Source organism: Urocitellus parryii, chromosome 12 (assembly GCF_045843805.1).
Source record: "Urocitellus parryii isolate mUroPar1 chromosome 12, mUroPar1.hap1, whole genome shotgun sequence".
In the NCBI taxonomy this organism is placed as follows: domain Eukaryota; kingdom Metazoa; phylum Chordata; class Mammalia; order Rodentia; family Sciuridae; genus Urocitellus; species Urocitellus parryii.
The window spans coordinates 11,634,677-11,647,271 of NC_135542.1; the positions used below are offsets into that span (position 1 = coordinate 11,634,677).

The following is a 12,595-nucleotide window of genomic DNA, read 5'->3' on the forward strand; positions in this document are numbered from 1 at the left end:
AGCCTCAGTTACTTAGTGAGGCCCTGAGCAACTCAGCAAGACTCTGTTCTCAAAAAAAAAAAAAAAATAGTTTGAAAAGGGCTGGGGATGTGGCTCAGTGGTTAAGTGCTCCTGGGTTCAATCTCCAATACCAAAAAGCAAACAACAACCAAGAGAGTGGTTAAGTGCTCCTGGGTTCAATCTCCAGTACCAAAGAAAACCAACCAAGAGGAATGACCCCAAGAGCTGGTAGCCGATGCTGTTTCAGCTTAGTAACCCCCGCCATGCAAGAGTGTTGACGATATTTCCCAAATGAATTAATTGGAGTAGGGAGATTTGTGGATAAATGTTATTGATGAAAATACTAAGAGCAAATGTTCTTTACTTCAATCTAGTTAAAAATACAATGTCATGTGAAAATGGGGCCGCCTCCTCCGGGGGGGCTTCCTGCCAAGCGGGCAGAGGATACCGGCATGAGCTCCGAGGATGACGGGCTGCCCCGGAGCCCCCCTGAGATGTCCCTGCTGCACGACGTGGGTCCGGGCATGACCATAAAGGCGAGTGCAACCTGGGCCCTGACCCTCCATCCATGCCAGTCATCCAGGGCAGCTGGAGCTCTGGGGGCTCCTGGGGGCAGCCAGGTCACCTGAGCCTGCAGCCGGCCCTTGGGCTGTGTTTATCTTCATTCTTTGAGCAGAAATTCAGGTCTGGTTAGGAGATGTGGTTTGGATGACATATTTTTGTGATGGTGTTCAAACCGATACCTCGTCTTTCCTGTCCGGGCAGACAATCAGACCCACAATCTCATTGAAAAGAGGGAGCCCCTTTCTGTGTGTTCTCTGCTACTGGGACGTTGAGTGGAAAGAAGGGAACAGTGAACAGGTACACTGGTCTTAACGCCACGTCCTTGTCTTAGGACCGCAAGAGCCTGTTGGTCTAGAATGTGCAGACTGTTACTGGTAAACAGGGCAGCAGAGAAAGTTGGACCGCAGGGGAGTTGATGACCCCAGAGGGGCAGAGAGGGGTGAAGGAGCTGATCCTCATACCCTGCTCCCCATAAAATCCGAGGTGAGGGGCCTGAGCAGGTGAGCTCTTTCTCATGCATAAACACCGCAGCTCGTGCTACTGCTGCTTTCTGAAAATGGTATTTCACTGTAGTGCGAACGCTTCACACCCACACAGTGCACTCTGACCCGAGTGATAAAGTAGACGGTCGTTTTACCCGTGTGGATAAGGCTTGCTGTGGATGGATGAGAATTATTCCAGGTGTGTTGATGCTTGAAAAGCAGATGAAGGTCAGAGTTCGAGTATTAGGGTCACGCACCCGCCCTGGGATCTTTGGAATACTCTCGCCCCTGGCTGGCCTAGGAGCTGTTCATGGTGGGGCTGCAGATTCTGTGTTGCTCTCAATTATGTTCAGCAACTATTTCAGCTTGGATGCCTACGAGTCCACCACAGACCTAATTTTTTTTTCTTATTTTTTGTTCTTGTGGAGTTGTGGCTTCCATCTCTGATGGGAAGTCAGGACTGTGATGTGGCCACTAAGTCACCCCCCCGGGTTGGTGCTGTCGTGGACCTACCTGGAGAATTCTTCCCTCCAGATTCCAGCTCCAGGGTGAGCATGTCCCAGCTCACTCCCAGAGTGGGGCCTGTGGTCCAGAGGCTGCCCACACCTCTTCAGCCTCAAGAAGGACTAGAGAATGGCCTGTTTCTGGGCTCTGCCAAGCTGACCCTGCATTTCTTCATACCCTAAAGCACTTCCAGGTACAGTTTCATTGTCACCCTCTCAGGAGCAGACGTGACTCTGTCTCAGGCCACGTGGTAGGAGATGGCTTCTTATTCAGCACTGAGTGACTCTCCCTCCTCCCATCCCATGGATCCCTGACTCTCACACTTCCTACTACTTCTCCTCCTCTAGCGAGGACAGGTAGTAAAGAGGAACAGGAGGTACCTAACCCCATGCATTAGAGAGCCAGCCCAGTTCCAAACCCACTTACACCATGATGTACAATGCCATGGTCAGCCTCGGGGGGCCACTCGTGCTGGACCAGGGCTGACCTTGTTTTTCACAGCATCCCTTCTATGGTAGTTACTGCACACACACACACACACACACACACACACACACACACACAGTTCTGAGATTTTTAAAAAATCAATTATTGGATAATATGCACAATCCATAGCTTCATGAAAACCAAAATTTGAGCCTTTAGGATACAAAAGAAAGAAAAGGAAAAGAAAAATGTACTCTTTTCCAGTCATCACAGATCCCAGAAAGTGTTTTGTACACAGTTGGCCGATTGAGAGGAAAAAGATGATGCATCCCTTAGAAATGTGCTTCTGTAACGGGATATTTAACATAATGGCGCCTTAAATCCCAAGAGGACGGGATTTGGGGCTGTTTAATTTTATCCTGTATGACACCTTCCCTAAGCCCATGTGCTTGACAGAGCCACTTGAGATTATTGTTAAAAGAAAAAGAAAAAAAAATAAAAGACTTTGGCAGCAAATATAGACATAGCCACGGTGGTGTTTCCTGACAGTGAGTTTTTCAGGAAACACGTGGAATTATTTTTGAAATTCATTGCAGCGTGCGTGGACACAATGAATGAAACCTTACCTGGTGGGGTTTTATATGTCTAACTGGTCATGTTCTAGGTTTCCTGGTATTAAGGTTTTACCAAGCTTTGTCACCTCTTGGAATCCATGTCCTCAGAGGGCCTGGGCAGGGTTGAGTGAGATCAGATAGATGGGTGCTCTCCCTTCCCAGCAGGGCCAGCAGCTTCTCTTCACCCATTGGCCTGGCCCCACCAGCCTTGCTCCCTGATTAATGGCCGTTCATGTGGGCACTGTCCTCAGCCCATTCCTCAAAATGAGCCCCATTCTGAGGACAAACTTTGGAAAACACTTATGACCTAAGGTCACCCCTTAAAAAATCTCCTGAACCTCAATGCATTTCCTTTGTGCCACATTGTGCACGACTATGACTAAGTCCTCTGCTTCCAGAAGCCAGACTGCAGGGAACATATAGTGATAAGGAGTAGGCAGTGCAGATGACTCTCTGGATGCTGCCAACTCACCCATGAAGACACAAGCCAGCTTCCCTGCCCTGGCCTCCTCCCCAGAGAGTACCCTCCATACCCCACCCCATGAAGTTACACCACAGATCAAAGGCAGAACTCATGATCCTCCTAGTCATAATGGGATTGGTCTTCCCAGTTCCCGAGAACTTTCAAAATGACAGTGGGGACAAAAATGAGAGTTTTGAGGACAGAAGAGTCCCCTAATGGCAACATCAGCTGTGACATTGGCGCAGGGTTTACATGTGGACAGAAGTCAGGGAAGCTAAACTCCATGCCAAGGTCTCCCAGCCAAGAGGTTAAAGTGAGCTGAAGCTAAAAACCAGCAGTACAAGTACAGATTCTCATAGAGGAGGGACAGGGGCTGTTTACCCTTCGGAACCTTTGGGCTGATAGATACGTAGACCAATAAGCAAAAGCTCATGTTGCACACATCTTAGCAGTATAACCCACGTAGACTTCGTAAGGGAGTGTGCCATGTTTGATGGGCAGGTGTCTTAGGGTATTGCCCTTGGTCTTCCAGTGAGTGCCAGAATCCCCTTCCTCCCTGGAAACACCTTCTTTCTCTGCTGACCATCAGTTCAATCTATTACAATCTATTAATATACTTTTAACTTACCTGGTGGTGACTTAAAGCCAGATTGCCCCAGGAGGTTGCAGAGCTCTCCAAGAATGAACAAAGGTCCAGTGATAGAATGCTGGGTAGGGCCTTGCCCTTCTGCCTGGACAACGCTGTAGCTTCTGTGCCCTGGCCCCTAAAATCCCAGCTCTCAGCTTCCTTAGACAAAAGCAGATGCCTCTGCCCTTGGAGATACGGGCTGGACTGGTCCCTCGGGGGAGTGGGGTGGGGGGGAGAGTGGTCCTGCTCAGGAAGCCTGTTCACAGGCTCTTGCAAGGCCTTGGGAAGGAGTGGAAGGTTTCCAGGGTTTGGCCCAACACTCGGAACTCCCAGCCGTCTCACTTTCTAGAGGAGTATCCTGAATGCTCCCTGTCAAGAGCCAACCTGAACAAGTTTCCCGCCCAGGTAAACGCCCGAGAGTGTGGGGGCACAATGAAAGGAGAGCCGGTGTGTCTGCGGGCTGTGCCCAGCCCTGTCTTGTCATGAAGCTAATGTTTGGTGTATTGCTCCTTGTCCCATGAAGGTCTCTTTAGTGTCCTCGTCCCGGCCACAGTCTCCAGAGCCCACGAGCGACGCCACCAACTCCTCCCGGACCTCGGAGAGCAGCCTGGCGCCCGTGGCTGATTTCAGCTGCCCCCCAGAACTCTCCTCCTGCCTGGACAACTCGGCAGCCAGGCACAAGCTCCTGGTCAAGCCCCGCAACCAGCGGTCCAGCAAAATGAGGCGGCTGTCTTCGGTAATGGGCTCCTCCTCTGCCCAGGGGCCAGGACGGGTGGGTTGGGTGGCCCCCAGCCCCTCCCCTGCCCTCTCCCCCGCCGGCTCACAAGCTCCCTGTGAGCACCACCCTGGTCAGCAGGACCACACTGCGGGAATTGGAGCTGGTTGTTCATCGTTTTTAACATCAGTCCATGTCCCTCCCTGTGTCAACCCCCTCCACAGGTTCACTTCCTCATTCCCCAGACCCTGTCACTCACGTGCTGTGTGTGGTGCCACAGCATCTGGGTCCTGGGCTTCTCTTCTCCTCGCTTTCTCACCCCACATTTGGGTCTCCTTTCTGCTGCTTGAGCTCCTCAAGTTGTCCCCAGCCTCAGGTCTTGGTACTGCTGTGTCCCCCTGCCCAAGATGCTCTGTTCCTGGCCAGCTCTGGCTCAGCCTGAGGGGTTTCATCTCAGGATTCCTGTCCCCAGGAGGGTCACCGTGGTCTTTCACTCCTTCAGTGGTTTTGCCACACATAGACAGGACCTTTGAAAATGTGTGTGTCCTCTTTGCAACCCTGTCCCCAGCTGTCCCTCTAGCCCTTCAAGTGGTGCTAGGCACAGGGCTGGCATTTGGTAAGCCGTTGAGAGGATGATGAGTGGGTGACAGGAGCTGAAACCCTGGAGGGGACACCTGAGCACATGAGGATGACGTAGTTGGCAGCATGGGCCTCTTGCCTCACATGGAACAGATTCCTCGGTGGTGATGCTGCTTGAGAGAATCATCTCCTTGTAGTTCTGGAAGCTCAGCTGACTCATGGGGTACTCTGACCTCCTGGTGTCTGCGAGTTAGAGGTCAGCAGGGTGCCACTGTCCTCTCTGCCTGGAGGAGGTGAGGATCAGGGCAAAGGGCCAGCCTGGACACAGAGAATGACCGTGTTTAGAGAAACACTCACAGGCCAACCTCCTCCTCCCTCTCCTTCCTCAGGAATGATAACGGGGCGTTGACAAAGTGCCTAGGACAAGCTAGGCGCTTCAGCAGGAGACGGCAGGCTGGGCCCACTGAGGGTTTCAGGGCTCCCTGGAGAGAGTGGGGTTTCCCTTGGACGTGTGGGAGGCACTTTGTGAACTCAGGGAAGCAGGGTTGACTGTGCCAGAAGAGTCAGGTGGGTCACCGCAGACTAACTTGTCAGCTGGGGCCAGAGCGCCCGTGCGCATGCTGGATGTCCAGGACAGTGACACGGCTGTGCGCCATGGGGACCTGATGGGTCCAGGAACTTCAGACCTGCCCATGTTCTTTCAGGGTGGAGTCGTGGGGCCAGGCGCAGGGCCAGCTCCCTTCTGGGCTCCGTTCTAGGCTTCATTCCCACGCAGAGGTCTTTTCCTCTGGTGAGGGCACATGTGGCTGGCCACAGCCCTGCCAAGACTTGGTGACAGAGGGAAGCCTGGCCTACCCTCCATATGGAATGCGCCATCCCCTGGCACTGCCCCCTAGGCAGAGCTGAACTTTTACTTTTGAAATTGACTTTGTTCTTGAATTTCACTTTGTAGAATAACAGAAAGTCGGACGTACTCAGTTGGGGGAAATGTGCAACCAGTCTTCCTGGATTTACCCTCTGATGTTTCGGTATCTCCCAGCTGCCTTCCCCCTTCACTGCTGGGTAGGGAGCAGGCTGGCTATCTCAGGTTCTCAGAGGTGCCCACATTTTCCCAGTGGTCACCACTGTCCCTCCATTCATGGTTGGGTGCCACATTGGAGGCCTTGTCCATCAGTATCCACAGCCCCCTTTGCCTTTTGGTCCTCTGCTCCCTCTTCCCAACCAGGAGGACCTTCCTCATGCCTGGGTCCCATGTCGGGATCAAGATGCTTCCAGCTGCTTCCTTACTGCTTCAGCCATGGGAATGAGCTGCACATGGCCCCTCCGCTACCTTTCTGTCCCTGGGCACTTATGTAGAGGCTCACTCTACCACGTGGCCTGCGCAGTGGTTTCATTAATGAGGTTCTAGGCATAAAGTTAGTTAGACGAGATCGAAATAAAAACACAAGGCTCAATTACCTTAATTCTATTGCTAGGTCCTAGACGGCTCCCCTCTCTGGTTCGCTCCTCTAGCCGCCCAGCAGGGCAGCAAGGATTACTCAGGGCTAGCAGGAGAGAGAGAGCGAGCACGCCGGGGAGTAGCCTTTTATTAGGGAACCAGAGATTCAAGGGAGAATTCCATCCAATGAAGGTTGAGGGGGGGGCTGCACTCCAAGGTCAGGGTCAGCGATTGGGTCCCCGGGGTCAGTGGTCAGGCACACCCCCACACGGATGGGCTCTCTCATCAGGAGAGGGCCGGGAAAAACTTCGACTTATGCCAAAGTGCCTCAGACCCTCAACGGGAGGCACCCGATCACGTGTGAGAATGGCTCCCAACAGCTCACTGTCCCTTTGGCTTTACGGGCAATGAGGTCCTACTTTCCCCTGCTGTTTTGATCCCCCATATCATCCAGGGTCTTTGGCTCCATCACCCCTCCCCCACCCCTGAGCTCAGCCATCCCCAGTGTCTCCACTGTGGCCTCTTCCTGTTCCTGCTGCTGTCCTGGCCTGGCCTAGCCTTCTCCAGCTGTGTTTCCAGGGGCTGACATCATTTCATATCATTGAGGTTCCTGAATCTTCTGGAGCTTTAGGATAAATGAAAAGGGCTCTTATTTTACAAACCCCATCATGTATAATAAAAACCCAGCTACAAAGACTGTGATATTTACCATGAATTTGAAATACACGTTCAAGCACATTTGGCTGACCCCGTTTGCCCCCGCCCCAGCAGAGGTTGGGAAAGACAAACACGAGTGGTTCCCTCAGCATTCTATTCTGCCACAGACCACGCTCTGTGTGTGGTTCCACAGGCAGAAGAGCTGAGTGCCCATGGACGTTCACACCCACTTCCCACTGTTACCAGTGGGTCCTCAGCCAACCCAGTCAGTGCCAAGAGCTGAGAACCTCGTGAACTCCATTTTGATAGGAGCAGTGTGGTTGGATGACTAGCCGCACGTTTCTGGCTGGCAGAGACACCAAACATGGGACCCAGGTCTTAAGAGACTGATGCCTGTTGTCTGCCCCGGGTGCTACAGAGATGATGTGGACGCTGCTCTAAGGGGATTCCTTGTGGGACAGATGAGCTGCTAGCCACAATAGCACCTTGCTGCACGCCAAGCAATTGGTCCCCCATTTCTGCTTGTTTGGGATGTTTCCAGGAGAAAAGCCACTGTAAGGACCCAAGAGGGAGGTGATGAGGAGGTTGCAGAGATGGAGTGGGCGATGGAGTGGCCCCAGGCAGTGCTTCCCTGGGGCTCTCCTCAGCATCCAAGCCTACCTCTGGAGTCCACGCTCCACACCAGCCTTCATCCTGCCCTGTTCCTCCACAGCGGCCCCCTCGTAGCTGCCAGTGGCTCAGATCTACTCCCCAGCTTTCTGCTAACAGCCTGGCTTCTGTGATAGTTTCCAATCATGGCTCACTTCCCAAAGCGATCTCAACAACAGTAGTTTCCTGTAGCCAAAGGCCAGGGACATGGCAAAGTTAGGAACTTACAGCCCTGGATGATCTTCTGTAGGTTTCTTTCTTTCATTGTAGATGGACACAATACTTTTATTTATTTTTATGTTGTGCTGAGGATAGAATCCAGTGCCTCACACATGATAGGTAAGCATTCCACCACTGAGCCACAACCCCAGCCCATAATCTTCCCTAGGTTTCTTTGTGCATCATTTTTTTAAACCCAGAATAGGATTGTGTGTTTTGGATATGTATGGTCATAAACAGCCCAATCTTCCTTTGTTTGCTTAGCAAGTGAATGCCAGCTGGGAAATGCTTAAAACTAACACAGGTTGGGGTGTAGCTCAGTGGCAGACCACTTGCCTAGCATGAGCAAGGCCTGGGGTTCAGTCTCTAGAACCACAAAAAATAAAATAAAAAATCTAAAACAAACCAACAAATAACAATAAAACTACAAACATACCCTAGAGTGTCACATTTCAGGACAAGAGCAATGTTTAAGCAACAGCCTGAGTGACACTTGAGGTCTGATGTCCTGAGCTTTTTAGAAAGATCAACCTCAGTACCCTCAACCTTTGAGACATTTTTACATATTGCTTTTGAGTGGTTTGTGATTATCTTAATTACATTCTTTTTTCCTGAGACAGGAGGCATGAACTTTTTGACAATCAGGAGGAAGTTAGACTAGAGTCTAGATTCTAGAGACCTTTTAGAACTAAAAAATGCCACAAGGGAGTGTAAGGTTGACAAGCAAGTAGTGCTTCAGGCGGCCAAAAAGGAGACTCATAAACTATAGGATTACCTAGAGGAGACAGATTTATGATAGTTCTTGAGGATGCAGGTCGAGCATCTGTGAGGCACAGAGTGGGGGGCAGTCACTTAGCCCCACCTTGGGCACAGTGAGGGGACCTTGGTTAAACTTGAGTAGAGAGTAGGAGACACAGTGTAAGACCACAGAATTAAGATTTTAAATTTATCTGAAATTTTTGGATTTTGTTCTATGACCTGTGGTTAACTGTGGCCCTGTTTGACATGATATGAATCATCTTTGAAGAAACCTTTGAGGGTACATCCCTGAGGAGAGCTGACATGGGGGGCTGACTTGGAGGAGCACAGGGTCATAGAAAGAGCAGTAGCTGTCTACCTGGTAGTTATCTGGTAGGTTAGACTAGACCAAGATTTTGACACTCTGAGCTCCTGGTTCTCCAAGTGCAAAAGGGAATGATGGCCCCTTCCTCACTGGGATGAACTGATGACTACATGAAGTCACAAGTGCATAGCACAGCGTGACACACACTGCGTCTCTCTACCTTGCCCTAGACAGTGGCATCTGCTGGGTTTTGGGCTCAGCCATAAGCATCTATTTATTTTGAGGGTGTAATTGCCATTGTTCTGTGGGAGGGTCCAGATAGAATAATAAGGAGAGATTAAGAAAAGACAGCTGTGTATGAATTTCAGCTCTGGAGATATACTGCTTTCTCAAAACCATTTTAGGCCTTAAAGAAAACAGTGAAGTCCTGGACTTCCAAATATCTGCTGCAGTGATGGTGTCTTCTCTCCTTTTTCTCCTAGCGGGCCCAGTCTGAATCCCTGTGTGATCTAATAGGCACCCCAGAAGAGGAAGAATATGATGAGAAGCTTTGGCCTCAAGTCAGCACAGAAGAGAACCCCAGCTCTGGACAATATGATCTGATGCTGCATAGAGACCCTGAGCCTCGGGGACTGGTCACCTTGCTGCCACCTGGGGGACCCCGTGCCAGACGTGCCCGCCTACAGCACTGCCCAGCACTCAGTGCTAGCGTTGAGGATGGACTCTCCCCTGGGGATGATGTCTCAAACTCCCTAGTGATCCCGGAAGTCATTGAGCCTGTGGCAGTCTCAGCCCCATGCTTGGAGTCCCCATCTCTGCCAGAAAGCTCCCTGCATCCTAGTTCTGACCATGAAATCCAGCACAGTGAAATCCAGAAGAGGGGCAAAATCCAGGACAGTGAAATCCAGAAGATGGGGGAAATCCAGGACAGTGAAATCCAGAAGGACAGTGAGATCCAGAAGAGTGGTGAAATCCAGAAAGAAAGTGAAATCCAGAAGGGGGGCGAAATCCAGAAGATGGGGGAAGTCCAGAAGGACAGTGAAATCCATAAGGACAGTGAGATCCAGAAGAGGGGTGAAATTCAGAAGGACAGTGAAATCCAGAAGAGGGGTGACATCCAGGAGGACAGTGAAATCCAGAAGAGGGGTGACATCCAGGAGGACAGTGAAATCCAGAAGAGGGGTGACATCCAGGAGGACAGTGAAATCCAGAAGAGGGGTGACATCCAAGAGGACAGTGAAATCCAGAAGAGGGGTGAAATTCAGAAGGACAGTGAAATACAGTTCAGGGACGAAATCCAGGAGGACAGCGAAATCCAGAAAAGGGATGAAATCCTGAAAGACAGTGAAATCCAGAAGATGGAAATCCAGGAGGAGAACAAAATCCAGGAGAGTGAAATCCAGAAAAACAGTGAAATCCAGGATATCGAAATCCAGGAAAGTGAAATCCAGAAGGTCAGTGAAGTCCAAAAGGAGCCGCCCATCGCAGGCCCATGTCCCCTAGTCACGGGCACAGCTGGGGAGGAGGTGTGTGCTTCTGGAGAGATGGGAAGTCCACCAGCAGCCTGTGCCTCTGAGAGGAATGTGGCTCCTGCCCAGACTGTCACCACCACCATCACCTTGGAGACACCCCCGGATCCAGAGGGTCCAGGCCGAAGCCTGCAGGAGGAAGTGGGGCCCGCACTGGCAGTGCCAGGACCCGACGGAGCCGCGGGAGAGCCCCCCGCCCTGGCCCCCAGCCCTCCGATGCCCAAGAGCTGCCTGAAGCACAGGGCGGCCAGCGTGGGCCTGGCCGGGTCCCCGGTGCAGGGCGCAGGGCGGTCACCCCCACGGGAGCGCAGCCCGGGTGCCCCGGACACAGAGGCCCCGCGCGCAGCCCGCGCCAAGGCCGAGCGGGCGGAGCCCTCCCAGGGGGCACCCGAGAGGGCAGCGCCGGCGCGGAAAAGCGGGAGAGGTGGCGGGGAGCTGCGCAGCGTGAAGAAGTTCTCGGTGTCCTCGAGCAGGGCGCGGTCACGGCCCAGCGCCACCAGAGCCCCGGAGCCCGCTGGGGCCCCGGGTCCCCGCCTGCCGCTCCTGAGGAGCAGCGGCCTGGCCTGGAAGAGCGAGGCGGCGCTCGACGACCTCCAGGGGCTCCCTGACCCGCTCATCGCGAAACCAGACCCTCCGAAGCCAGCGGAGTGCGACCCTCGGGACTCGGGGGACATTGTGGGCGGCCAGGCCCGGCCCAGCAGAAGCCCCCAGAATGGCAAGAGCACTCCAAGCGGCGCAGAGGCCGGCCCCGCCGCGCAGGAGCCACCCCCGAGCGAGGACAGAAACCCCTTCCCCGTCCAGCTGCGCTCCACCTCCCTCTCCCTAAAGTACAGAGAGGGCCCTTCCCAGGAGGCGAAAGGCGTCAAGAGGCACAGTGCGGAGGTGCGCTTAGAGAGAGGACTGACTCTGCCCTCCAAAGACGAGCAGGGTCACACGGGGGCCACCCCGGCTCTTCGAGGTGCCAGGTCTCCCACTGGCCAAGGAAAGGGGAAGGCCCGGGCACCTGAGCAGGTCGGCTTCAAGCCACCACTGCCCAGGAAGCCACTTCTGCAGAGCTTCACCCTCCCGTACTCCTCTGTGGCCCCAGAGGCCAGTCCTGGAGAGCCAGAGAAGGTCACCCCACCTGTGGACTCCAGGAAGGAGAGTAGGATACCGGAGAAGAAGTCGCAGCACAGGGGAGCAGGTAAGAGCCCCGGAGGGTGTTGGAGAATTAACAGTGGGAAATCCACATTGGTTGGAATTTCTTGGGGGATGGCCACAGAGTGTGTAAATACAGTAGGTACAAACCTTGATGCAAGGACAACTGGAAAAAAGAATCACAGTTGCTCGTAGTACCATTGATGCACCATTGATGATTGTGTTTGATTAAGAATTGGGCGGCAAGAGGTGTAGATCAGTGGTATAGCCCTTGCCTAACTTTTTTTTGCAAGGCCCTGGGTTCCATCCCCAGCATTGAAAACCAAACCAAAACAAACAAACAAAAACAGAAAACCTCTGATTAAGAGTTAGGAATACAGAATGACAGATACCAGGATTTTATGAGAATGCAGAGAAGTCATATATATGTGGATATAATAAGAGCAATGTAAAACGGATTCTTTCCTGGAGATGGTAGGATCCTCAGTGGTCCATCCTACAAAAGTTTCTCCCACTCTGTCTCAGATAACAGCATGGCCCCAAATTCCAAGACATGTGCTCATTTTGATGTAGGTTCTCCCACGGTCTGAGCTACTGCTTGGCTATAAATGGAGCATTTCTCTTCTCTGCCAGTGAGAGCCCTGACCTTTTCCCCCCCAAAGAAGAATTTCTTCCTGTTTTAGAATCAGGCCCTTGTGGCCTGGCCTCACATACAAAATATCCTTTTCTTTTTTGTTTGTTTGTTTTTGGTACCAGGGATTAAACTTGAGGGCACTCAACCGCTGAGCCACATTCCCAGCCCTTTTGTATTTTATTTAGAGGTAGGGTCTCACTGAGGTACTTAGTGCCTCACTTTTGCTGAGGCTGGCTTTGAACTTGGGATCCTCCTGCCTCAGCCTCATGAGTTGCTGGGATGACAGGCACATGCC

At 52.3% G+C, this 12,595-nt stretch overlaps 1 protein-coding gene across 1 annotated transcript in view; it reads left to right on the top strand.

The window, feature by feature from the left end:
* Positions 1-12,595, top strand: part of Cracdl (CRACD like) — a 49,392-nt gene that overhangs the window by 15,706 nt on the left and 21,091 nt on the right. The window contains exons 4-6 of the mRNA XM_077792043.1: positions 375-536; positions 4,205-4,417; positions 9,483-11,712. Of these exons, the coding sequence (XP_077648169.1) occupies positions 375-536; positions 4,205-4,417; positions 9,483-11,712 (2,605 nt within the window). The remainder of the gene's footprint in view (positions 1-374; positions 537-4,204; positions 4,418-9,482; positions 11,713-12,595) is intronic.